Below are 15,768 nucleotides of genomic sequence, written 5' to 3'. Positions count from 1 at the left end.
CAGCTACCATGTTATAGTTCAGGGGTCCTCAAACTTTTTAAACGGGGGGCCAGTTCACTGTCCCTCAGACCGTTGGAGGGCCGGACTATAGGTTAAAAGAAAAACTATGCACACTGCACGTATCTTATTTTGAAGTAAAAAAACAAAACGGGAACAAATACAATCACACCCACTCATGTGGCCCGCAGGCCAAAGTTTGAAGACCCCTGTGTGCTTTCACTTGAAGAAAAAAGAAAAGACTTCATTGATCTCACATCTGCACAAAATAGAGAAGGCAGGTTTTCTCTGCCCATTTTATATAAAAGAAAATGAGGTTGAAACAGAGAAAATAAGACCATAGCATATACAGCAAAGCACTGGAGGATGAGCCACCAGCCACCGAACCTGGTGCTGCTGACACTTTAAGAACTTCAGTGAGGCCCTGCCCTGCTGGGCCTCTGTTTCCCATCTGTACATATGTACAGTGGGCACACTAGAGCCAAAGACTGCCAAGAACCTATGGGGGCTCTGCCATTCTGTGAATCTAATTTTACAACCCACAGCTAAGAAGCAATCATTTGATTTCTCAGACAACCTACTATTGAATAAAATAATCACTCAAGAAAATCAAGTGGGATCACAAAATTTCTGTTCCCATGAAGCAAAATGGCATGGATGGACAGTTTAAAGCAAAGCCAGAATTCAGTAAACAGCAAAAGGCCTGATTTGGGAATTTCCACTGATTTGTTTTTAAATGTCAAAAGCAGGCATGCTTCAGAATTTTCAGAAATCAGGTCCTGAATGTACTGGGACTCAGATCTAGTGTGTCTACACAGAGAGTCGCCATCCTCTCGCCTGAATGTCCCCCTTGTCTCCACACCCTCACGAGAGCTTCTCCAAGGAGACAGCCACATCACACAAGCCGAAACGTTCCTTCCCAGGAAGGTTCTTGGGGAGTGCCAAGGCGGGCCAGAAGGCAGGGTGGGCTGCCGAGGGGAGGCTGGGGCTGGAGCCAGGAGAAATGCATCTCCAATTTAATAATCTGCTGCCGTTGCCTTTTAAAGGACAGGCTCTGCGGGATACAGTTCTTGAGGATGTAGTGTTTGCGTTTTCCTATGAGCAGCCCTTTATCCCTTCAGGAATCTGACTTTATTTTCATCAGCTAGACTATTTCTGTCTGCAAGCTGAGGCAGCGATCATCTCACTCCCAAGAAAAAAGGAGCTTGGTGCTGGTCTCTAAGGATGTCAACCCCCTCTCGCCAGCATCTCTTGGACTTTTGCTGGGTTCTGCTTCCTCTTCTTGTTCAAGCTACCCTGTCTCCATCTTCCCTACCCAGCTCCAAACTTTCCTGCTTGTTCCTTAAGCCCCATCCTTTCAAAAGGTAGAGCTGTAGGGCTGCCCCCTAAAGTGCAAGGTAGGGGCAGATGCAAGGCACCTCAGATCTCGGAGGACAGGATTCTGTGTGGGCCTGAGAAAACTGCACAGGAAACATAGCAGTTAGAAATCAGGAGTCCAGAGATGGGAAATGCGAGCTGAGCCTGAGCTAAAGGCCACATTGGGTCTCCCTCTGCGACCCTCTAACAAGGAGCTGCTTCTGGAGAACCGTTGGGTGCTTTCAGGTCTGGCAAGCTCTGAAGATCTGTCCTCTGACCTTGGGGGGTGAGCCCAGCCCTAGAAGGCAGGCATCTGGCTCTCCATCAGCAAAGGCTCCCTGAGCACCACTGCACACTGGTGCTGGACCTGTGCCAGGCCGGGGGCCAGGGCTGGGTGAGACAGGGCTCCAACCCAGACAGCTCCAAGCCTGGGTGGGGCAGGTGCAGGGCAGCAAATGCCCTGGGGGCCTGGGGGATTCCAGGTGACGGAGCACAGGGATGGCAACAGAGGGTGCTTCATGGAGGAGGGGTATCCAAGCGTGCCACAAAGGATGAGCACAGTCCTGCCAAGTAGGGAGACCACAAAGGCAGAGGGAGCAGCCAGCGGCAGGAAGGGCATGAAGGGGGCTGAGTAAGGTGATGGAGCCCCCCATTCACACCCTGCAGACGGGTTTTATGCTGGCAACACTGGGGTATGTGTCATAGCAGCATCCCCTTGGGACCTCCTCCATGTCTTCTTTCCCACGCAGGGAGCATACATCGAAGTTCTGTGTACCAGCAGCATTTGGTAAAGAGCCCAGGTGTCTGGGAGACGAACAGGCCTCAGAGAGCACCTGGCCTGCCATGTCTCCAGCTGGTACTGAAATGGCTGAGGCTGTGAGAGTGGGGCATACAGTCCATGTGGGATTGAATGAATCTCCTAACCTAGACCGGATCAGAGTGGAGTCCCAGAATTTGCTATGAGGACATCACCAGCCCCGATACGTGACTCTTCATAATCTGAGAGCCCCAGCCTGGTCTCTACCTACTGAACCTTCCCAGCAGCAGAGCTGGCTGAAACTGGACTGCTCAGAGAACTGCAGGCCACGGAGGACTCATGACTTCACAGCCAGGCAGCCTGCTGTATGCTGGAAGCCCCAGGGGCAGGGCTGGGGCTGGAGACCCTGCCCCCCTCTAACCTCAACTATGGCTCCTACTCCCACCCTCCCCAGCTTACATCAGACAGAACCAGCCAATCTCTCAAAGACAGCAACACAGCCCTGGAGGCCCAGGCTCCCCCTTCCTCCTCAGTGCCCTGTGTGTTCTCCAGCTGAACGTGCTCCATTCTCCAATGTCAACACCCTTCCCTGATGCATTCTCAGGTCATGACCTGTTCCTTCCCAGATCTGAGCCCTGCCGCCTGGGCAAGGTCTGACTAGGCCAGAAAGGGACAGAGCCACCCTCATTTGCACACCAGACCCTAGACTCAGCAGGTCCTTGTCTGTAGATGGAGGATCTGAGGAGTGGCTACGTGATTCATATCATGACTAAAACAATATCAACTTCATAGCAACCATGAATCAAGAAGCCCAGTAAAAGGCAAAAGTTAAATTTAACCGATTTCAGCACCAGGGTGAGTTTTCACCCCTCTGGTGTACAACTCCCTATTTTTATGGCACCAGGAAACAGAAACAACTGATTACACATTCCAGGCTGTCTCTGTCCAGCAAGCACTGCTCCCCCAAAAGGCAGTCAGAGCTCCTTTTCAATTATACAAATTACATGCATTTTCCCATTTGTGAAACTCTCTTTCACAGGCCAGTTTTGAATAAGTTAAGGGACTGATCAAATCCCTTGAGCACCTGCAGACCCATCCATCCGCCCCTCCACCATCTCTGGAGGCAAACTCAGACTCCCTGAATTGGGGACTGGGGGTGGCTTGGGAGATCCATAGAGTCTGGCTCATAACAAATGGATCCATATTCCCTGGGGGGGGGAGGGTAGAAATGCAGGCTCCTAGGCTAGTCCCCATCAGGATACAGATCTTTGCTCCTATATCCTCCTTGCCTGGCTCCCCAAGGCTGGGAGAAATCTGCTCTCCTTGGCTCATCCACCATTCTACCTTAGAGTGCACCATACTCTTGCACACTGGCCAGTTCCCAGCCCCGCAGCATCCCCCATCCACTTCCTGCTGGGGCCCTTGATTTGGCCCCAGGGTCTAGTAGCAAATGGTGGGGCAGCAAAGTGTCAGTGTCATCTCCCAAGGAGACTGTCAAAGTGCAGAGTGGTTGTGGGGTGGAGGCATGTCCACCACCCCACAAGCACAGGCATGTCCATGACCCCTGCCTTGCATGGTTGGGTCCAGGTGGCATGAGGCCCCGCCATGGGTGTCAGGCTCCCAGACTATCCTGTGCACTTTGCACAGTGCAGTACTCAGTGAGCAGCTGCAGTTGGGCCAGGCCCTGCACTAGGCATTGAGAACCAGGGGATACAGAAAATGGGGGCCCCTTGCCAAGAAGCTCAGGGGCATAGGATCTATTATTTTTCACAGCGTGTAGTTTACTGAATAACAGAATACCTACACAATATAGAAGTGACTTGAAACAATATTTCTCAGCTTCCTTTTCACCATCAGTCTCCTAACAAGCCTTTCTGGATATTTTTTCCTAACCTGGCCTGGCCCCTCATGAAATTGTAATACCACAGACACACATATAATTGTTCATGTACTGTGTGCATATCTATGCTTAAAAAAAGAAATAAAGATCTTCTCCTCTCACCCAAGAACCAATTTTCACCCCGTTGGAGGAGATATCACCCCTTGTTGTACAGGAGGAAGGAATAAGTCACTTACTATCTGGGTAGGGAATGGAGACACAGAAGGAGGGAGATCAGGGAAGGCATCTCAGAGGAAGCGAGGCCTATCCAGGGTTTTGAAGGATAAACAAGAGTTCTTATCCTTCAAAGGGAAGGGTGTCAGGGTCAAGGATTCCTTGCTGGGCAATGTTAGTCACCATGACAGACAGCCTCCCGGTTGGGCCTGGTGATCTTCACCCCCCCACTAGATCTCGGCGCTCCTCTGTCACACTAAATAAGAGCTGATTTGTGTAATCAATAGAATGCAGCAGAAGGCATGGTATGGAATTTCCAGAGCTAGATCCAAAGAGTCTTTCCCCCTCTGCCTTGGCTTCCTGGATGACTCCCAATGGGGGAAGCTAACTGCCATGTCATGAGGACACTCAAGCAGCTCTATGGACAGACCACGTGGAGAGGAAACAGGTCCTCCAGCCCTAGCCAAGCCTTCAGATCTTCTCTCTATCTGGGCCTCAAACACCATGAAGTAGACATAAGCCATTCCATGGGTCTACATGCCTGACCCATAAAAATAATCAAATAATAAATTTAAGCCACTGTTTTAAGGCACTAAATGTAGGGGTAACTTGCTACCCAGTTAATAAATAACCAACACAATCCCCAGTTCTTGACTTGTCAACCCCTTGGGGGGTGGAGGCCAGTCTTGCTCATGCTGAAACCAGGAGCTTCCAACCCTGTGCCTGTCCCCGCAGCTCCTCAGAGAATTCTGAGAGGCAGACAGTTTCAAGTGAGGCTGAGGAGCTGGAAGCTCTTTGGATTCCCTTCTGGGCAGGGGATTTCCTGGGCAAAATGTCCATCTGCAGATGCTTCTGTCCTTCCATCCTTCCCTGCCTCCTTCCGTCCCTCTGACCATTCAGCTGCCATCTTAAGAAGTCTGAGAAATATGAGACATGGGGAAAAGCAGATGTAACCCGGGCCTGGGTTCTGCCTTCAAGGAGCTCACAGCCCAGCCAGGGAGAGCAACATGTGTAAATGTGTCCCCACATCGGCAAAACCCTAAGAGAGAGACGGGTAGAGCAGATGGATCTCCAGTGGAGGGCTACTCTGTTAGGAATAAACAGGGGGAAGGGATGAAAAGACTTTCTAGGGGGCCTACTTTAGTAACTTCCTAGTCGTAGTCAAGAAAGGCTTCCTGGAGGAGGCAGCATTTAAGGTGGGTCTCAAAGAAGAAATAGCACTTGAAACACTGGATATAGTGAAAATGGAATGTTTTAGGCAGTGGGAACCGTGTAAGAAAAGGTGGGAATGCAGGAAAGGCCAGGAATGTCAAGTAATTGGGGTGTTCAACTTGAGGAGTGAGAGGAGACAGGGCAGAGCTAACACTGAGTAACAATCTGAGCTCTCTATGCGCCAGGCACAGCCCCAATCACTTTCAACCTTTCAGTCCACACAACAACCCTATGAAAGCAGTCCTGTTACTACTTGCATTATGGAGGGAACTGAGGCTCAGAGGGGGCAGCACCTGGCTCTGATGAGTGGGGAGGGTGCTATTGGGTATTCAGGAAAGGAGCCTCAAGCCCAGATAAGCTAAGTGACTTGCCCAAGGTCTCACAGCTGTTTGGGGCAGGAGGGCCTGAGGCCAGCTCCCTCCACACACTGAGCTATGCTGGCTTCCAGGCATGTGGTTAGGTTTGCACTGTAGCATGCTGAGCTGCTATTCTGGCCTCCTCTGCTGTTGCATCCTCCCACAATCAGTGTGGCCTGCTCCGGCCACAACAAATGACTCACGGCTCCTCAAGCCCACACGCTTTCCCACTTAGCGCTTTTGTGCACCCAGTTTCCTCTGCAGCGGTGCTCTCCCCCACATCCTGGCTGTCCAACACCCTCTCCTCCTGTAGCACCTGCCCTGGAGCCTTCTGTGACCTGGGGCTGAGTGGGGGGCACTCCCCCTGAGCCCCCATTTCTCCTTCATCACACTTTCCTCATATTTGTGTTCCTGTCCCTCTTGGCTGTAAGCATGGGCTCTACTCCCATAACCTGACTCAGAGGAGGTCACCAGTCTATGCAAGTGGAGTAAAAACTGATCTACTACATGGTCTAGCTCCTGCTTGCCTCTTCACTCTAAATCTCTACATCTTGACTCCTCGCCTCCCATGTTCCAGCCCCACTGCCCCATTTTCTGTTCCATGGACATGCTAGGGCCCTTCTATCACAAGCTACCTGCCTGCATTTGCTATTCCATTCACGGATGTGGGATGCTCTGCCCCAGTGGGCTACTTTACACCCGTTAGGTCTCAGCTCAATTGTCACCTCATGTAAGAGGCCTTTCCTGAGTGTCCCATGGCAGTCACTGTGCAGCACATCACCCTATTTACTTCTGTCGGAGACCAGTTTTCTTTCTATGGTCCAATTTTAAGGGCCATACTGCCTGAGTTAAAATTTGGCCCTATTACTTATTAGCTGTGAGTCCTTGGGCAAGTTGCTTACTTACTTAAGCTTCTCTGTGCCTCAGTTTCCTTATCTATACAATTGGGATAATAGTACCTACCGCATAGAGTAGTTATAAGGATTAAATGGGTTAATGCATTTATATGCTCAGAAGAGTGTCTGCCACATAGTAGGCCTTACATATATAACCACTGGCTCTTAGTATTATTTTCACTTATTTACTCCCTTCTTGACTGTTTTCCTCCTAGGATGTAAAATCTGAAATGAAGGAGACCATGTCCATCCCTTTCAGCACTATAATCCTGATGTCTACCAAAATTCCAGGAACATAGTAAGTTTTCCATAATATTTTTTGGATGGATGGATGATGGATATGTGAATAGATGATGGATGGATGGATGGATGGATGGTGGACAGATGGATAGATAGATGGATGGAGAATTAATGGATGATGGATAGATAAATGATGAATGGATGTATAGATGGATGATGAATGAATGATGGATGGATGATGAGTGGATGGGTGATGATGGATGAATGATAAATGGATGATGGATAATGGATATATGGATGGATGATGAGAGGATAAATGGATGATGGATGCAAGAAGGATAGACGATGGATGATGAATGGATGATGGATAATGGATAAATAGATGGCAGATGGCTGAATGGATAGATGGATAAAAATGGATGGATGATGAATGGACGATGGATAGATGAATAGATAACAGATAGATGGATAGATAGATGAATGATGGATGAATGGATGGATGACAGATGATGGATAATGAATAGATTGATGATGGATGAATGGATAGATGGATAATGAATGGATAGACGGATGAATGAATGAATGATAGACAGATGGATGATGGATAGATGGATGAATGAATGAATGATAGATGGATGATGAATGAATGATACATGGATGATGGATGGATGGATAGATGGATGCATGAATGAATGATATATAGATGGATGATGGATGAATGATACATGGATGATGAATGGATGGATGGTAGATGGATAAATGATGGCGAGATGGATGATGGACAGATAATAGATGGATGGATGATAGTTGTATGGATGGATAATGGATAGATGATGGATAGATGGGTGATGGATAGATTAGTAATGGATAGATGGATGATAGAGGAATGGATGGATGGATGGATGGGTGAATGGATAGGTGAATGGATGGGGCAAAGGCATAAACATGTGTGTAGGCTCCCACTCACCCCTGGTGGTCATATTTTTCTATGCTTTACTCATCCCAAATAACAGCTGACCCTGGTGAGTCTCACCTACAACAGACTATCTGTGCACTGGTGGAGCATTCAATGGTGCATAAAATCTGCCAGTATAAAGGGTAAATAATTGGCCTGGATACCAGGAAAGGCTTAACAGAGGGGAATGATAGTCTTAGAGGACAAATAAGAATTTCAGTATGGGAGGGAGGTTGACCAGAAAGTGGATGAGGGTCATCTGGTTAAAGGAAGAGTGAAAGAAGGGTTCTGAGGCCCAAAGTCTGGGGTGCATGTGGGGGAACATGGGGTATCTGGCAGTGCTGTGTTGCATGAGCAGCAGCAGCAGCAGCTAACACTGGACAGGCATGTCAGCCTGGGCTAGGAAATCAGTGGTGATCGCAGAGTGTTTCAAATACATGATGGTGGCATGAGGGCTGCCCTTTAGAGACCCACCGTGGGGCTGTGCCAAGTGGGGTCTGGCAGTAAGGGCAGTGGAAGGCTATGTAATCATCTAGTAGCTAGTTCAGGAGGCTTTGACCAGGCAACTTAAGAATCACATTGTGCAAGGAACCATTTCTGCAAAAGACTGATGGCCAAAGACAGCGTCCAACAGAAGGTGAATCAGACCTTACCTGCACCAGATTCCAGCCTTGAAGGGACTCTGCAATGATGGATGTGACGGACGGACAGACGCCTCCAAACACCATCAAGTGGTTTGGCCCGTATTTTATTGCATCATAGAAGGCTTTCAACCCTTTTGCATTATCGCACTGATAAGAAAAACACAGAAAGTTCTAAATTAGAAACAGTGTTTCCCAGGGGCATGAGCCAACAGTGGATTCACACAAACTAATCTAAATCAGCCTTGAGTCCATGCTATGAGCTGAGTATGTTCATGGCACCCCCACTCTGACTCTCCTCCCCTAAACATTTAGAACCTCAAGATTAGTCCTCCAATGGAGGACCTCTCTCCACCTGCTGCTGTGTGCCTTCAAAGCACATTGAGAAAAGGCTTCCAAAATGATGCCTCACTCTGGAATCCCCCCTTTCTATGGCCACTTACATTTTAAAAGATGATCCACATTCATTAAAATGGTTACTGTAAAAAACAAACAAACAAACAGAAAATAACAAGTATTGGCAAGGGTGTACAGAAACTGGAACCCTTGTGCACTATCAATGGGAGTGTAAGGTGGTGCGGCTCCTGTAGAAAACAGTAAGGTAGCCCTCAAGAAGTTAAGCATGGAATGACCACGTGATCCAGCAATTCCACTTGTAGATCAACACCCAAAAGAGCTGAAGTAGGGGCTTGAAGAGATTTATAGCAGTATCATTCACAGTAGCCAAAAGGTAGAAAGAAAGCAAATATCTGTCAACAGATGAATGAATTAGCAAATTGTGGTGCATATATACCATGGGGTATTAGTCATCATGAAAAAGGAAGGAAATTCTGATACGTGCCACAAGACTGATGAAACTTGAAGACATTATGCTAAGTGAAATAAGCCACCCAGAAGGACACACATGGTATGATTCCACCCATATGAGGTACCTGTGGTGGTCAAATTTATAGAGACAGAAAGTAGAATGGTGATTGCCAAGGACTGGTGGGGAATGGGAGAATGGGGCTATTGTTTAATGAGTTTGGAGTGTCAGTTTGGGACGATGGAAATGTTTTAGAGATAGATGGTGGTGATGGTAGCACAGCAGTGTGAATGTACCTAATGCCACTGAATTGACACTTAAAGAGGGTGAATAAGGTAAATTTCACGTTACAGTTGTTTTACCATAATTGAAAAAAAAAAATACCATGATAATAAATCTAAAGGGAAGAACTCAATCAACAAACACCTGCCAAGTACCACTCTGGGTTCAGCCCAGGGCTGGATGCTAAGGAGACATATAAGTTGGGTGCAGCTCCTGCCAAGGAGCTCCCATCTTAGAGAGGAAACCTGGCCAGTGAAAGAGATCATGGCAATCCAACATGCAGACAGAAGAGCACAGATGCCCATGAATGTCAGAGTCCGCGATGGCTCTCCCCACCTCGCCACCTCTGCTTCCCTCATTCAGGCCACATGGCCATCTCTCCCCTGGACAAGGTGCTGGCTCTAACAGGCACCTCACTTCCCTGTTAAGCTCATCTGCCATCTAGCAGTCTGCAGGTTCTTAGTCAAACATAGATTAATTCTTCTCATCTGCTCTCCATGCATTTAAAACCCAATTCCTACCAGAATATAATTCTCAAAAGGTTAAAGACATAATTCACATGAAAATCGGTAGTGAGCACATGTCAAAGTTTTATTTAACTCATTAATAAGGGGATCTGCAGGATGACAAAATGGACTCAAAAGAGAATTTGAGGAACAGGGATTTTGCAGTGAATGAAAATGTTAAGGAATAAGATAAGATGGCTAAATTAGGTACAAAACTGGTTAGCGCCCTGCAGGAGAATAAAACCATCATCACCTTTAGGGACAGAAAAGAAAATCATTGACAACCAGCATAATTTATCAGTTTTAGGGAAGTGCAAAATGTCTGAGTCTTAATTGATTGGGAAAAGTTCAATTCCCTCAATCAGATGACCTTAAGCAGAGATGAAAATCTCTAAGTATTAGGGTGATCACATAATCACATCTTTCTATTATTTACAAGTTCGGGATGATTTTTTTTTAGTGTTTCTTATCATACTTAGAAGCCACATAATCCAGCCTCCTGCCTTCCCCTCTGGCCTGATTTCCTTTACTTTCACCCTTCCTCGTCAAGCACAGCTTTCCCAGCCCTTTTCTCATTCCCTGAAGTTAAACACAATTTCCTTCCTCCCTCTAGCTCTTCGTACTTTGTGTTTTAAGTGCTAGGAACACAGTTCCTTGGGTTCTCAGCATAGCTCACCCCTTCTCGTCTTTCAGGTCTCCCCACACAAAATATGTCCCATTCTTTGACATGCCACCCTATCTAATACCCTAAGTCATCCTGTCTACCTTTCATTTGCCTGTGTATATTAACTGACTTCCTCAACTAGCATGGAAACCCCACAAGTGCAAGGGTTTTGTCACTGCTTTCCTTGCTGTCTTCCCAAGGCTTGGACAAGGGTCCCCACAAGGACACTGTAAATATCTGTTGGTGCCCGAGGAGCCCCTGATGCTCCTCATTCTTGTCTTTCTCTCCATTCTGTGTCCTCTTAATTTGTCCTTGTCCTCCACCTTCTCCTAAGTGACCACTCTATGGGTGGGCTAGATCACAGAGGGCTAGTCTTTCTTGGAGACACTCCTGTGAGCTGCACCCTGTGGTGGGTGCTGACAAGGACAGTGAAATAAACCCAGAGCAGTCAGTCCCTGGTCTCAGAGACCTCACCGTCTGGTGAAGGGAAAGGGCCAGGCACAGGGACCACCTCACATGGTGGACAGGGCTCTGAGCCGCAGGAGATAGAAGGATGCAGGCTGCAGGGCACCCGGGGAGAGCCAGGGAGGGCTCTGGGGGAAGGAACGTTTGAGACAGGAACCGTAGGTGGAGGAGCAGCACGAACACAGGCAAGGAGGTGGGAAAGTGAGACCAGAACGGCAGCAGCTGGCCTGCTTTGGCCACAAGTGACAAGGACAAGGTGGCCTGGGCACTCTGAACTCCAGGCTAGGGAGTTTGAGTTATATACAGTAGATAAAGCAATTTTTAATTTTAAAACTGGCCAAGTTAATTTATTCTGCCGAGAAAGAAAAGGAGAAAAGAAAGGAGAAAAGGGAGGGAGGGAGAAAAGAAAGATTAAGTTCTCCCTGCTTCTGGGTCTCTGTATTAATTATCCCCATTCCTTGAATGAAAGCAACATTTCTCTCCCTCAGTGGAGCACAAGCGGATATTGTAGAGCAGTTCGTGTTTTAATTGTTTCTACTATGATTTACTCAATCATTACTAGTTTTAATACACTTCTGTAAGGATTTCCTTAAAGCTAAATTTATTCCATTTAAAGAACTATTCTTAATTTATAGTTAGGTCCTTAATAGTCTGTGCGGTATTGAAAGGTTTTTCCGTTATAAAATGATAGACAGTAGGAAGGCTTTGTTTCTAATGTCCTGATGTAGCAAATTAGAAAGTTTGCCATCCTCTGTAAGTTTCCGTTCCATGGCCTTCCTTCTCGCGCTGAGTGAAATCCAAACCTCTGGGCATTGCTAATTTCACGCCCTCATTTTCAGATGCAGGGACCGAGGACTAGAAAGGAGAAGGGATTTGTTCACTGTCTTGCCAGGATTAGAAGAGGGATTTCTGGATTCCCAGTTGAGAGCTTTCTAATAATCTAGAGAACGCATCTCAGTGGGCAAAGGGCAGGTTAAAACTAACAGCATTCTAGAAAATACCATGGCCCCATAACAATGCAATCTCAGACCTCCTCCTGATCAGAGCTCTTAGCCTGAAGTAGGAAAAACCACCCACTGAGCACCAAGCACGCCCCACCTGGCTCCCCTAAAGGAAGCACCTCTACAGTGAATAACAAAATAAAAATCACAAAGACGTGTCTGTCCTATTTTCAATGCTGTTCTTTATCCTCATTTCTCATACTTTATCTTTTTACCTTACATGATTCATGTCCCAAACAAAGGAACCTTCCAGCTGACCTAAGCTGAGTCTTTGGGGATGGATCCGTTTGGAGGTTTTCAAATTCAGCCCTAGAACCCAGCAGAGAGGTATGAGGGCCAGTGAGAGGTACTCTGGGCTCCTCACCTTCGCTTCCTCTTCCACCTGTTTGATGTACCAGCATCAGTGTGCCACAGAACACTTAATTTGAAAAGAGGGTTTCATTGCCAGTAGCAAAAATGTTTGAAAACCATGGAAATGGCTGCGGAAGGTCCTTGCCAGAGTATAATTTTGTCTCTGGCCTCGAGAAGGGTGGGCAAGTGTCACCTATGCAAGGTGGCTGGCTGCACACACACACACACACACACACACACACACACACACACACACACACACACGAGACAAGCTGCTCCCTGGAAGTTAATGAACTTACTGGATGGTCAATTCACCACATGATGGGGGAACTTCCCAAAGTTTTCATTTCCTAAGGGATTCCTTGCAGACACCTTGCCACAGCCATTTCACAGGATTTGTCCTTCCAGCTCAGGCAAAAGTCAATTTTATGTGTATTTCACATTTCCGCCTTCCTGGCTGCTGCACTTGGAGATGTCTCCTTAAGGGCTATTTATTACTCTCCCCTTCTTATAGGCCTGCCCCTGCTTAAGCCAGGGAAATGCTGGAAGCTTCTGGATACCCCATTTAAGGTGTCTATCTGACAGCTTTCAGTGAGCTGTTCTCTGGGCAAAACAATCATTCTGAGATGTTATTTATGCCACGTCTTGTTTCAGTGATTTGGCTTTTGATGGAGGCTCTCTCAGGGGGCTCTGTGTCCTGGGAGAAAGCTATAGGTTTATCATGCTCTCCCATTCCCCCCACCTCCTCCACTAGAGACCCCCAACCCCCCTCTAGACGCTATTCTAACTGGTTAGCACGGCCACAACCTCACCAGCAGATGGGAAGTAATTCACCACGGCTCATGTTCTCACACAATGGATTGAAGCTTAATGACGGCCACAGAGTCTGATCTGCAGTCTAGCCACTTGGAGACTAGCTCTGGCACACAGTAGGCCCTCAGTAACTGCTGCCTTCTCTCCCTCCCTCCTCTCTCCAGCATTTTCCATCATTGCCTTCCTTTAATTCCACGTCTCCTGTAGCTCATGCTCACTACCCCCAAACTCCTGTCTACTGTTTGATTGCCAACGCCTTCTCTTTCCCTAGAAGAGAAGTCATCATTGGCCCATATAAGCTCTTAAAATTCAGCACTCATAAATGGGAACAGATCCAAATGCCGTGAAAATCAATTTTTTTAAATGAAAAAGTGAGACTCCAGAATGAAATCCATTTTCATTTAAATCTCATTTTTAAAGAATTGAAATACTTTTTTGATTTAAAAATTTCAAAGAAAATGTTGCTGAGAGTTAAAATGTAAAAATGCCAAGAAAATGTCAGAGTTAATAATGACCCATTTGAAACTGGGAGTTGCTCCATGCAGAATTTCAGAATGGAAGTAGAATTTAAAAGCTAACACGTCCAGCCCCACCCACGTTAGAAAGTCCTCCTCTGTACTTCCTGCCCGAGGAACAGTCAGCAGCGTCTGCACATGTCTGTCATCCAGTGTCGGGGTCTCACTTCCTCACCAGGGAGCTAATTTGTCCTTGGCCAGCTATGCTTGTTAGAAAGTTCTTCCTTGTGTAGGCCTGGAAATCAGATAGCTAACCTCAACCTGTGTGACTCCAAAGGCTGTCCTTAGGCTAAACTACTCTTAGCTCTTCTAATTATCCTCATACAAGTGGGTTTCGCAACCTTCCATTATAGGGGTCATGCCCTGGAAAGGCTTCCGGGCACAGATATGTGGGGATACAGTACCCAAATAGATTCATCTTGCCTGCCCTGTACAGAAAATGACACTAACTAACACGTATTGTGCCCTCAATACATGTTAGTCACAGTACTAAGAACTTTATGTAAATGATCATATTCATTCCTCACAGTATTATTATAAGGTTAGTACAGGCTGAGTATCCCTAATCCAAAAATCTAAATAGAAATGCTCCAAAATCCAAATCTTGTAAAGCACAGACATGATGCTCAATGGAAATGCTCATTGAAGCATTTCAGATTTCAGATTTTCAGAGTTGAGCTCTTCAAGCAGTAAGGATAATGCAAATATTTCAAAATCCACACCCCACCACCAAATTCCCAAATCTAGAACTCTTCTGGTCCCAAGCATTTTGGATGAGGGATACCCAACCCGTACTATTATCATTTCTATTTTATAGATAAGGAACCGGAGGCTCAAAAATATTAATTTGCTCAAGGTCATGCAAATGGTAAGGATTCAATTTCAAGTAGTGTAATCTCAGAGCACTGTTTTATTTTAAATAAGAATTGATTATTTTGAAAAATGTCACTCATGGAAAAGAATATATTATATACAAATAACTTACATAAGGTATGAAAATAGTAATATGAACACTCAATGTTAGGCTTATGCTGGAAACCTGTGTGCCCACATATGCCTCCTTCACCCAGTGGGAACCCTAAGCCTGAATTTTGCATTTACATCTTTCCTTGATTTTCTTTATAGTCCTTTTTTTTTGCCTGTGACATAGGAGGCAACTTTTCTTTATGGTTTTATATGCATATGTTTCCTAAACACTGTATCATTTAATTTTACTTGTTTGTGAACATATACGTAAGGAGAATCATGTTGTAAGTTTCACCTGAAACTTGCTGTTATGGCTCTATATTATGCTTGTCAGATTTTCATGGCTGAAGATAGCAGTTCATTAATTTTCATAGCTGTGTAGTACGCCATTGTATGAATAAGCTGCTGTTTTATTTGTTCGCTCCTCTGTCAAAGGATGCTTGGGTTGCTTCCAGGGTTTTGTGTGGTTGCTGTTGTAAGCAAGATGGCTGAATTTTTCCATACATGTTTTGTGGCACACATATGCAGAGTTTCTTCAGGGTATAAACCTGGAAATAGAATTGTTGAGTCCCAGGGTCTTCTGTATGTTCTCAAAATGGTATGATCCATTCATACTCCGACCAGCATGTTTGAGAGATCTCATGTCCCATATCCTTGCCAACTTTAATTGTTGCCAGTCTTGTGGGTATTGGATATCACATTTCAATTTATATGTTTCTGATTACTAAAAAGGTTAAGGCATCTTTCCATATGTTTATAAGCTGTCTGTATTTCCCCTTTTGGACGGGTGACTTTGGCCATTTTTCTACTGGGTTGTCTTTTCCTTATTGATGTGTTCAGAGTGCTCCTAGCCACAGTGCTGAGCTGAATGAAATGATCACCTCCCGAATTCTGAGTATTGACTTCTGTTAATGTGGCTTCAGACTATAGCCCTTCT

General features: G+C 46.1%; 1 protein-coding gene across 1 annotated transcript in view; it reads right to left on the bottom strand.

Annotated features, from left to right (window-relative positions):
- The window catches only part of GABBR2 (gamma-aminobutyric acid type B receptor subunit 2), a 396,872-nt gene that overhangs the window by 265,750 nt on the left and 115,354 nt on the right, over positions 1 to 15,768 (bottom strand). Inside the window, exon 2 of the mRNA XM_053572972.1 lies at positions 8,476 to 8,613. Coding sequence (XP_053428947.1) covers positions 8,476 to 8,613 — 138 coding nt within the window. The remainder of the gene's footprint in view (positions 1 to 8,475; positions 8,614 to 15,768) is intronic.

The sequence above is a fragment of the Nycticebus coucang genome, chromosome 2 (assembly GCF_027406575.1).
Source record: "Nycticebus coucang isolate mNycCou1 chromosome 2, mNycCou1.pri, whole genome shotgun sequence".
In the NCBI taxonomy this organism is placed as follows: domain Eukaryota; kingdom Metazoa; phylum Chordata; class Mammalia; order Primates; family Lorisidae; genus Nycticebus; species Nycticebus coucang.
Note: the sequence above shows the minus strand (reverse complement) of the source record. Positions and strands in the feature narration are given on the sequence as shown.